We start from the raw sequence: 11,510 nt of genomic DNA, 5'->3' as shown, positions 1-11,510 counted from the left end.
ATTGGAAAATAATACGTTTGAATTTGAATCTTTTTGAATATAAATCTCCCCTAACAGCAGGAAAAGGCTCCTCTAGCTCAGCAAGCTTTGGGGAGGGAGTAAGCGGAACTGTAAAAGAGCCCGCTCAGCTGTTTCTGGATTGGGGCGCAGAGAAAGAAATCGCGATCAGAGAACTGAGTACTGGAGTCCCTCAAAATAACCCGAAGAGTCAAATAGTGAGCTCCAAGCAAAGCATTGACCCGGCTACCCCTGCGCAGCGCCCTACGCTGGGTTCCGCTCCACTTCCCCTCCCCCGCGCCGGGCGATAGTCAGGCGCGGTCTCTTCCCCCGCGGGACGCGGCGAGTGCGGACGCCTCCCTTCGGGGCTGCGAAGGGCGGGAAGTCTGCGGTTCGCGGGCTCCGGCCGGCGGGCGCCTCTCGGAGTCCCTGAAGTCTGCCGGGCCTGCGCCTCCTCGGCCTCAGCTGTCCCTCGCGAAGCGTCCGGCAGCGGCGGAGGCCTCGCGGCCGCCCGCCCGCCCCGCGAGCGGCAAGCGCGGGGCTCAGAGGGGAGGCGGGGCGAGGCCGCGGGGCGGAGGGGGGCGGGAGGTGCATCCTGGGAAATCCACCAACATGGGGCGCAGCGGCCGCCGCCGCCGCCGCCGCCGTCGCCGCGAGTCCCGGCCGCGGGTGCCTCCGCTTCCCTGACGCCCAGCTGGGGTCTCGCCGCCCGCCGCGGCCCGGGTCTTTGCGCCCCAGACTCGACAGCGCGCCCTTCTCCCGCCTGCTCGCCGGGGCCATGTGAGGAGGCAGCTCCCTCCGCCGCCGCCGCCTCCTCTTCCTCCCCCGCCCCCTCTCCCTGCCCGCCCCCCTCACACGGAGCCCTGGAGGATCCCCCGCTGCTGCCCGCCCTCCCTACGCCACCCCCACGATGGACAGGAACTACGCGACCTCGGGCTTCACCGAGCCGCCGCCGCCGTCCGCGCCCCCCGCCGCCCCCGCCCCCGCCAGTGCCGCGGCGCAGCCCCCCGCCCCAGCCTGGGCCTACGAACCCCGAGCCGCCGCCGCCGCCGCCAGCAGCAGCTGCAGCAGCGGCAGCTGTAGCAGCGGCAGCAGCCCCAGCCTCAAGGCCAGGTAGGGAGGGTGGGCGGCGGGGTCGCGGTGGACCAGGAAAGGCCGGGGATGCGTTTGGGGCCTTCGCTCGGTTGCAGCGCCGCCCAGAGGTCTCGGCCGGGCGGGGAGCCCTCCGCTCGCCCTCGCCCAGCTCGGGGGAGGCGGCTGATGACTCCTACGGGGTGGTCGCGGATGGGTGGGGGCACCCGGTGCAGGATTCGTGCCTGGGAACGGCGGGTGAAGGGAGAGCTGGGCGGGAGTCGTGGGGCTCAGTCACCTCTCGGGTCCTGGGCTCTCACATGGTGAAGTTTGGGCTCGTGGCTGAACTCGGGATCTGGGAGACCCAAGATTGGCGCCGGGGGTCCGAAGGGGGCGCCGGAGAGTTTGGGGCAGTGGCGATCCATTGTATTGGAACCTGGGTGGCCGACAATGCAGTCTTGGGGACCCCGGCATGTGAGGGTTGCGGAGGCGGGAGAGGAGGAGTCGCGGAGCCGCGTCCCGGAGACACTGGGGGACCCAGGAGGGCTGGGCTACGGGAGAACCCCCGGGGCGCAGGGCAGAAGAGGGGGCCCGGCAGGGCGCGAACGCGGCTCCAGGGCCGGGTGACATATGTTTGCGCTGGTGGCCAAGATTTAGGCGATTTCTCTTCCACTCGTTCAAAGTTGCTCTTTGGTTTCCTCCCCTTTTAACAACAGCAGGAAGTAAGGAATCTTTCTGTGCTTCGGGGTGACGGAGAGTTGGGAAGAAATGGGGCGAGGGTTGGGGTGGGGGTAGTGAAGGCCATAAAGGTTGAAGAACCAAAGCATGCTTCTCCATCTCGACCTCTAAAGTCCGGGTGCATTATGTAGCGCGAGGTTCAAGAGTTCATCTTTCCTGCAGCATGACCAAGGGAATCTAAAATGTTGACTCCTACTTGATATTTAAGCTCGCGGGAAATGTGTAGTATAGTAGTGCCACACTGTGAAACGGTCCCATTTGAATGATAACTGGAAGGCGTGGTCTGGTTTGGAGGATTGGTGAGCGGGGTGTTTTAAAGCCACCTCTCCCGAACAATACAGAATCTGGTAGGTGCAGCTTCTGATTACATGGACCAGGGAATCCTGGGTTGCTAATGACTTCATCCTCAGCTACCAACAGGAAGCTTCGTGGCTTTATGATCTCATCAGATTTCTTCATTATTTTTCACGACAGAAGTGAACTTTTGTTCTAAGTTTATACATTACCGTGTTCCAGGTTATCTTCTTTGTTTTTATGAAAGTTCCACGTTCATGATTGAGCATATAAGTGTGAAGAGTAGCTGGTCTTTGTCTTAGATTGTCCATTGGGATGATTGTGAAAGAATGAGAAAAATTTGCTTCAAGAATAGGGATATAAGCTTTCTCAGAAAATTTTAGGCCCTTTGTTTGAAAGACGTGGGAGTTAACAAAAATAATGTGATGTGCCAGTTTGGAGCTAAGTAATTAAATGCTGAAACCTTTCAGAAATAGCCATAATTTTGTGTTACATACAAGTAAGCCATTTTAAGGAGTTTTATGAAAGACGGTTGGCACTTCACCCGTTATTTCTTTTTAATGGTAATTTGACTATCCTTTTTCAAGTAGCTTTTTGCATTGACTAGGATAATTTACAAATTAAAATTACTTTCTCATCATTGAACAGCATGATAGGTATTTGTGCCACATTTTTTATGTTTTAAATGAAAAATATTTTATCAGGTAAATGAAACTGAAATACTACCTAGTTACTTCTGTTGGTAGAATACTTTTGAGGCAAGAAACTAAAATCTACTTGTCATATTTTCCAAATTTATTTATCAGAGTAACACGGAATGACTTCCCAAACACACTTGAAAACAGTGAGTAGATTCACTTGGCATACATAATGTAAAGGAGATTTATTTTCTGTTTACTGGAAGTTATTGAATCTTAAATGTTACCCCCCATGCCCTCTCCCCCTGCTTTTTTAAAAAATAAGGGGGGCGGGAATCAGCTAAAATACAGCATAGAAAATGCAGGTTTACCCCCCTCCCCTGCCAACCTGCTTTGTTAACATCTTGTATTGGGATCAGGCCATCTGTACAGAGTTACACACACTTCTGAATTATACCTCATTTTATTCCTCAAACTGTGCAAATATTCCTCTTTGATTTCAGTTATATCAACAATAGCAAATCTGAAATACGCCCTGTAAGTCTAAATATTCTACATTTCAGAAGCTTATTTATATTTTTATAGCATTTTAAAAAGCTTTTTCATAATGCACGTATCAGTTGAATGTTTTTGTTCCCCTTTGTGGCAGTTTCTTCTGAAGGTGCAAATGAGTACTAGTTGTGATGATGTAATATGGATGCTTATCCGTAAAGAATTAGCCTGTCTGACACCTTGTTTCCTGTAACCTATTCAGAAGCTGACAGATGGTAATGACATTCAGTTGTTGCCGACAGGGGTCTAACATCCTACTTTATGCCTTCTTGGTCTTGAAATACATCATTTTCATCAGTTTATGGGAAAGTACATGATAAAGAGCTTTTCATGAGTTTGAAACAATACTTTTTTTGAATACAACAGCTCTGTTAGTTATTAGGTAGTTTTATGGTACTAACAGTTGAAAAATAGAGTGGGAAACTCGAGCATTTTACCTTAAATAGGGCTTACAGAGAGATTTGTGAATATTTCTCAGAGTACTTGCTAGGTACTTGGAAAGTGCAGGAATAAGGACTGGCCATATAAATCTTCATTTATTTGTGCTCTTTTCAGTTAGTTTTAGGAACTAAATGAACAAACATGTCCTTTGCTGAACACCACGCAGTTGGAAATATCTTTTGGGGTGCAGTTTTGGATGTTGTAAATACCTTTGCGTGGCTTGGGAAGTAAGAAGGTCATCAGGAGTCTGCAGGTCCACTGCCCCATTCTGTACTTGATACTTTATCTTGTTCCCAACAGGAAGAGGCGGGCTGTTTTATGGTGATAATCGATGTGTTTGTATTTGAATATGCACCAGAAAGGGAATGGAAATATTTTGCATTTAAACAGTTTTATTTATTATTTATTTATTTATTTATTTATTTTTGCGATGGAATTTCACTCTTGTTGCCCAGGCTGGAGTGCATTGGCGTGATCTCAGCTCACTGCAGCCTCTGCCTCCTGGGTTCAAGCAATTCTTCTGCTTCAGCCTCCTGAGTAGCTGGGATTACAGGTGCCTGCCACCACGCCTGGCTAATTTTTGTATTTTTAGTAGAGTTGGGGTTTCACATTGGCCAGGATGGTAATTTTTGTATTTTTAGTGGAGATGGAGTTTCACTACCTTGGCCAGGCTGGTCTCGAACTCCTGACCTCAGGTGATCCAGCCATTTTGGCCCCCTAAAGTGCTGGGATTAGGTGTAAACCACTGTGCCCGGCCTGTTTTTCACCTTTCTAACTTGAAATGATTTTTGGCACCGATTTTTAGAATTCCTAATGCAATTTTTTTTTAGTAGGATGTATAATGAGTATGATAAATACTCCTCTGAAAAACCAAAGTAATGATTAGCTCTTCTAAAACCTGTCAGTTTCTATATGATGGACATTTGTTTGATACATTTCAAATCTAGAGTTTTCCTCAAGGTTTTTGGAAAAAGGCCTTAAAGATCATAATTTGTAAGGAGTAAGAACAATCTCAAGTTAATGAAAGGTTATTTCAGACAAACTTCCGCTGTTAGAGTTCAGAAAGTTTTTTCCCATGGAAACCATGTTGTAAGTAATAGTAGCTGTCATTTACCTCATGAGCAACTAATTTGTGCTAGCTGTTTTAAGTCACATATACATACACACATTCATTTATCAAAATTCATTATAAAAATCCTTTGAGGTAGGCATTCTTTTTACCATACTTTTATGGATGAGGAAACTGAGGGATAGAGACATGAAGTAATTTATACCTACAGCTACATAGCTAGTAAATAGTGGAGCTGTGATTGAAAACTAGGCATTGTGGATCTGGAGCCTGCGTGATGGCCAGTGTAACTACACTGCTTTATTGTAAGATGGTGGAATGCTGTAATCCACCTATATGTGAAAAGAGCTTCTGTGAGCTGTCCTGGAAACCTAAGCATCATTAATATCCTTATTTCAGTGTTCTTTGTCACTGTTGACCATTTCCTAGTTGAAATATATTCCTTTTCACTTCCATAGCACTGCACTTGCCTGGTTTTCCTCCTACTTTTCTGGCCCACTGCTTTTTCCTATTCTTCACTGGTGTTTACTCCTCTTCTGTCTAATCTCTGCGTGTTACTGTTTCCTCAGGGCTTGGGATTGGTAAATTTCTTGTTCATTCCTTGCTTTCTCCTGAGGACTCACATCCATGTCCATGCTTTTAAATACTATCTCAGTGGAGATGCCCATGTTTGAGCAGACTCTTCTGAGGTCCTCAGACTCTTCTGAGAACCTGATCACATAACCAGCTACCTCTTTGACCTTTTACTTGAGCTTAATGATACGCTTTCCCAACCCATCACACCTCTGCTTCTCTAGTGAGGCCCATCTCAGTAAGTCATTAAGTCATACCTCTGTCCACCTAGTTGCCCAGGCCAGATGGTGGGAGTTGTGTGCTTAGTCACTAAAACCTACTGCTTTTGAATCTAATGTCTTGAAACTCTTTTGTATCCACTGCTCCAGCTGATCCAAGCCACCATTATATTTCACTTGGACAACTGCTGTAGCTTCCTAATTTAGTCATCTTGGACCTTTTCTTTCCTCCCTTCAATTCATTCTTCTTAAACCATCCAGAGTGATTTTTAAAAACACACATCTACAAGTTTGCTCTTGGTCCTTTGCTTAAAGCCTTTCTATGGCTACTCCTACATATTAAGGTCACGTTTTTAAATATCCGTAATATGGTCAGGAGTGGTGTCTCACGCCTGTAATCCCAGCACTTTGGGAGGCTGAGGTGGGAGTATTGCTTGAGCCCAGGTGTTTGAGACCAGCCTATGAGATGTGATGAAACCCTGGCTCTACAAAAAAATAAATAGAAAAAATTAGCCAAGCATGGTGGCTTGCGCCTGTGGTCCCAGCTACTCTGGAGGCTAAGGCGGGAGGATCGCTTGAGCCTGGGAGGTGGAAGTTGCAGTGAGCTGTGATGGTGCCACTGCACTTCAGCTTGAGCGACAGAGGGAGAACCTGTCTCTCTGTCTGTGTCACACACACAGACACACACACACACAGACACACACACACACACACACACACACACACACACACACACACACACACACACACACACACACACACAGTATTGTGCTCTGTATGGCTCTGCATTTACTGACCTATTTTTTTTTAATTTATTTTCTTTTTTATTCTTGAGACACGGTCTAACTCTGCCGCCTAGGTTGGAGTAGAGTGGTATGAACACAGCTTACTGTAGCCTCGACCTCCTGGGCTCAAGTGATCCTCCCAAGTAGCTGGGACTACAGGCATGTGCCACCACACCTGGCTAATTTTAAAATTTTTTCTAGAGATGAGGTCTTGCTATGTTGACCAGGCTGGTCTGGAATTCCTGGCCTCAAGCAGTCTTCCTGCCTTAGCCTCCCAGGAGTAAGCCACCATGCCTAGCACTGGCCCATATTAAATTCTTTGAATCATCCTAAATTCCTTCTTACCTTAAAATTTTCATTCATCGTCTTTACCTTCACCTAGATAACTCTCACCCTATCCCCACCTCACACCCTGACTTCTTAAGGTATCTCATGTGAGAAACCTGCAGTATTTTCAACCCTCACTCCTTGTTGCTTTGTGCAATGGTGTATGTTTTCACAGAATATTTTATTTTACTTTCATATTCTTAGAAATATACCTATGTATTGTCTATGTAATATGTGTCTTCTTCAGAATGGAGGTTATTTGAGGAACCCTATCTGTTTTGCTGTTATATTTGTAGTACTTAGTATTTACTTTAATTCATGGCATATAGTTGGTGCTTAATACATGCTTATATCATGAAAGCCAGAACTCTGCTTCAGTGTGGGAATTAGAAGCCGCTTTCTTCCTGCTGCAGCCTCTACTGCCATTCCCCCTCTACCCTGTAATTGGGACCAAGATGAAGGGTAAGTTTGTGATTATCCTTGGTTAGCAGCGTGGGGATATGGGCTACTACTTGTTTCTTCCTTTCCTTGCTATGTTCTCTGGAACAATGAGTAGTAAAATATGTCTACCAAAACACAGCTTTCTTTCATTCATTAAACAAATATTTGAGTACCTACAATTGTTAAGGCAGTGTTGCCTGTATTTCCTTGAGTTACTATATTTCTGCAGTGAAAGCTTGAGAAATCAAGTGACAAGCATGCAATCACTCATTAAAATGTAGTGACTGTCTCTGAGTTTGTTTCTCAGCTAAGTTCTGCAGGGTGCCACAAAAATGAAGAAAACACTGTCTTGCCTCTTAAAGAACTTGTGATCTGGAGGGTGACAGGGCAATGCACTTGCTTCCTCTCTGCTTGGCTTCTAAATGTTGAAGTGCTCAGAAACTTGGAGTTCTGTCCTTTTTTCTTCTCTCTCCACTGACCCTAGGTGTAGTTGCCGTATATATGAGATGACTTTCAAATTTATATCTCTGGATTCATATCTAGCATCTGACATCTTTATTTGAATATTGAATAGGTGTTTCCAAAATGACACGTCCAAAACATGATTGTCACCCTGTCAACCTGGGCCTCCTCTAGCCTTCCCCACCTCAGTAATTATTATCACCATTTACTCCATTACTTATGTCCAGAAGGTTAGAGCCATCCATGATTCATTTCATTCCTTCCCATATCGAGTCCCTCAGCAAATCCTGTTGGTTCAGTCTCCATATCTGTAATTTCCTGCATGGATTATTGCAGTTGCCTCCTGTTGCTTTTCTTGCTTCCTTTTAGGCCTTCTATAATTTATTGAGTATGCAACAGCCAGAATTAACTTTTCAAAAGTATAAGTCAGGTAATGTCATTACCCTGCTTAGAACCTTCCAGTGTTAATCAGTAACATCCAATGACTTGGTCGGGTGTGGTGACTCATACCTGTAATCCCAGCACTTTGGGAGACTGAGGCAGGCAGATCACTTGAGGCCGGGAGTTTGAAACCAGCCTGGCCAACATGGTGAAACGCTGTCTCTACTAAAAATACAAAAATCAGCTGGGCATGATGGCAGGTGCCTGTAGTTCCAGCTACTTGGGAGACTGAGGCAGAAGACTAGCTTGAACCCAGGTGGCGGAGATTGCAGTGAGCCAAGATGGTGCCTCTGCACTCCAGCCTGGGTGACAGAGCAAGACTCCTTCTTAAAAAAAAAAAAAAAGAAAAGAAAAAAGAAAGAAAAATCCAATGACTTATCGTGGCCTACAAAGCCCTGCATGATCTAAGCCTCAGCTAATTTATCCAACTTCGTGTCATTCCCCTCCCACCACCATCCTTCAGCCATACTGGCTTTACTTCTGTTCCTGAAACATGCTAAGATTATTTCTGTCTTAGGACTTTTGCACTAGCTATTCTCTTTAACTGAAGTTTTCTTTTCAGGTCTTTGCTTTGCTGCTTCTGCTTTTGCTGATAGTTAGGTCTTTTCCCACATGTTACCTTCTCAGAAAGGCTTTCTCTGACTGCCATGTCTAAAGTAACTGCACATCACTAACACATGATAATTTTACTTCCTCAGAGCATTCTCACTCTCTGGAGTAATTTTGTTGATTTATATGTATCATTTATTACCACCCTTTCCCGATACCACTAACCATCACTGATAGAATGCATGTTCCATGAGAACAGGAACTTCTTTGTCTTGTTCACATCTGTACAAGGCAGGTTAGTATAGTAGTTGATAACATAAGCTCTGGAGTCAGAATGTTTGAATTTATATTTTGACTCCGCCACTTGCAGTATGATCTTAGACAAGTTTCTGAACCTCTCTGTGCCTCAGTTTCCTTATGTAAAATGACACTTTTCGAATTCTTGAAGATTAAATGGGAAAACTTAGAAAAGTATTTAGAGTGATGTCTAGCATATAGAATAGCATATAGATTATTAACTTTATTGTCAGCACTTAGAACAATGTCTAATGCATTGTGTCATTAAACATGCAATGAATGAATGAAATAACTATGCTATTAATACTTGTCAGACTATTCCTTTTCAAGAGGTACAAAAATACTTCAGGGACTTAGTGGGAAAATTATATTGAGTTCAAGGGGGATCATGGTAGCATTTGTCAGGTAGATTGCATACAAACTGATCTGAATTATTGCTAATGTTGCATAGTGGAATAAGGGATTAGTACAAAGAAGGAACTTCCAAGAACAAGTGTTCCAAGAGGGAGGAAATGGAATCTGCTAGGCCAGTTATAGACTGGGCCTTGAACTGGCATAGCATCACTTCTGCAAGTGTGTTGGTCAAAGCAGTTCCTGGTCCATTACAGAATCGTCATGGGAGGGAAACTACACGAAGGTGTGATTCATTGGGGAGCTCAGCGGAGTAACACTGTGTCATAGAGCATTGGTACTAGATTGTAGAGGGCTTCTCATGACAGATCATGGAGTTTAGTCTCTCCACTCTAAAAGATAGGGAGTAGCCAGGTGTGGTGACTTGTGCCCATAATCCCGCACTTTGGGATGCCAAGATGGGCTGATGGCTTGAGCTCAGGAGTTTGAGACCAGCCTGGGCAACATGGTGAAACCCCGTCTCTACAAAAATACAAAAATTAGCCTGGCGTGGTGGCATGCGCCTGTGGTCCCAGCTACTCAGGAGGCTGAGGTGGGAGGAGGAGCTACTCAGGAGGCTGAGGCTCGAGCCTGGGAGGTGGAGGCTACAGTCAGCCATGATCGTGCCATTGCACTTCTGTGTGGGCAAAGGGAGTGAGACCTGTCTCAAAAAAACGACAAAAAAACCCACACAAAATCTCTGTTCTTGTGGAGTTTACATTCTTGGGTGAAGGAGGTGGGCAAGCAAATAATTGAGAAAATTTTCTCCTGGAGGAAGTGCACTTCCCTGTGATCTGAGGAAGCAGCAAGTGCAAATGTCCCGAGGCAAGAACAAGCCTGGCAGTTCCCTTCCCTGGCAGGATCTTACTGTAGCTCAGTGGTACTTCAGAACCACCTGGAGAGCTTGTTGAAACATAGGTTGCTGGGCCCAACTCCAGTTTCTGAATCCATAAGTCTTAGGTGGAGCTTAAGAATTTGCATTTCTAACAAGTTCGTAGGTAATTCTTATGCTGCTCATCCAGTGAGGAGATTTTGAGAACCACTGATCTGGATCTCGTCAGTGTTGGTTTCTTGACATTCTTATCTCTCCTTAAATATTGTCTCTTTACAAAGACCTTCCTTGACCAACAGATCTAAAGTCCCACCAGGTTTCCTTTGTTCTAACACTTCTGTTTTCCCTACAGTATTTGTCCTTAGCTGACAAGACCAGAGAGCTGAGTTTAGGAGTCTGACTGGACATTTGTATAGAGACAATAGTGGAATCTCAGAGATAAGGTCTTTGGGGGTGAAGAATGAAAGTCTGAGAACTGAGCCTTTGCCGTTGTAGGTGATAGTGTCTATTACATGCCTACTATGTGCTGAGCACTGGCCTAATAATTTTATAGTGTTATTTCATTTAACTTCTCACAATAATTCTAGAATATAGGTACTATTGTTAGCCCATTTTATAGACAAGGAAACTCAAGCAAAGAGAGATTTATTAATTTGTCCAACATCACTGCTAGTAAGTGGCAGAGGCAAGATTTGAACCCAGGAGGTGTAACTTCAGAAACTGTGCTATTAATCATAAGCTTTCAGGGAAAAATCCTTTTGGGAAGTTGAGGGTATGGGATTAAATAGAATTGGCAAATGAAGTCAGAAAGAGGTTTAATGATAGAATACTTTGAAGAAGGATGTTGGGTCTTTGTGATTTAACATTGATGCTGGGAGGTTATATTTTCCATTTTTAAAAAAATTAGAATCATTTTCCCAGAGCGTACTTTTGCTAAAAGTTTTTGGAGAAAACGTGGGGACATGGGCTTATACCAAATTGAATAGTTGCCATAGGGATGGGTAGTTCAGAGATTTTAACTGACCTGAAGCACCTCTCATATTCTAGACACTGTTCTGGGGGCTTGGGATACATGTGAGAACAAAATCAAGTTCCTGAGGCGAATGGGGTGAGACAGTTGATTAAAAAATGAACATAACTGTACATTATCTAGTATGTTGGGAGGTGATACCAGAAAAAGAAAAGCAGAATAAGGAAGAATGGAATGTGGATGGGGGAGGCGTTTCTGATTTACAAACAAGGTGGACTGGGGAGGCTCATTGAAATGATATTTGAACAATGACTTGAAAGTGCTAACTTTTGAAATGAGAAGAAAAAATGTTACATTGGGAAACAGAGTGCTTCAGTAAGTTTTTTATTTGTTTGTTTGTGAGATACAGTCTTGCTGTGTCGCCC

At 45.0% G+C, this 11,510-nt stretch overlaps 1 protein-coding gene across 1 annotated transcript in view; it reads left to right on the top strand.

The window, feature by feature from the left end:
• Window positions 1-589: 589 nt before the first annotated feature.
• The window catches only part of QSER1 (glutamine and serine rich 1), an 85,026-nt gene continuing 74,105 nt past the window's right edge, over window positions 590-11,510 (top strand). Inside the window, exon 1 of the mRNA XM_050758757.1 lies at window positions 590-1,110. Coding sequence (XP_050614714.1) covers window positions 908-1,110 — 203 coding nt within the window. The 5' untranslated portion in view covers window positions 590-907. The remainder of the gene's footprint in view (window positions 1,111-11,510) is intronic.

Source organism: Macaca thibetana, chromosome 14 (genome assembly GCF_024542745.1).
Source record: "Macaca thibetana thibetana isolate TM-01 chromosome 14, ASM2454274v1, whole genome shotgun sequence".
Taxonomy (NCBI): Eukaryota; Metazoa; Chordata; class Mammalia; order Primates; family Cercopithecidae; genus Macaca; species Macaca thibetana.
This window is presented reverse-complemented; position numbering and strand designations above follow the sequence as displayed.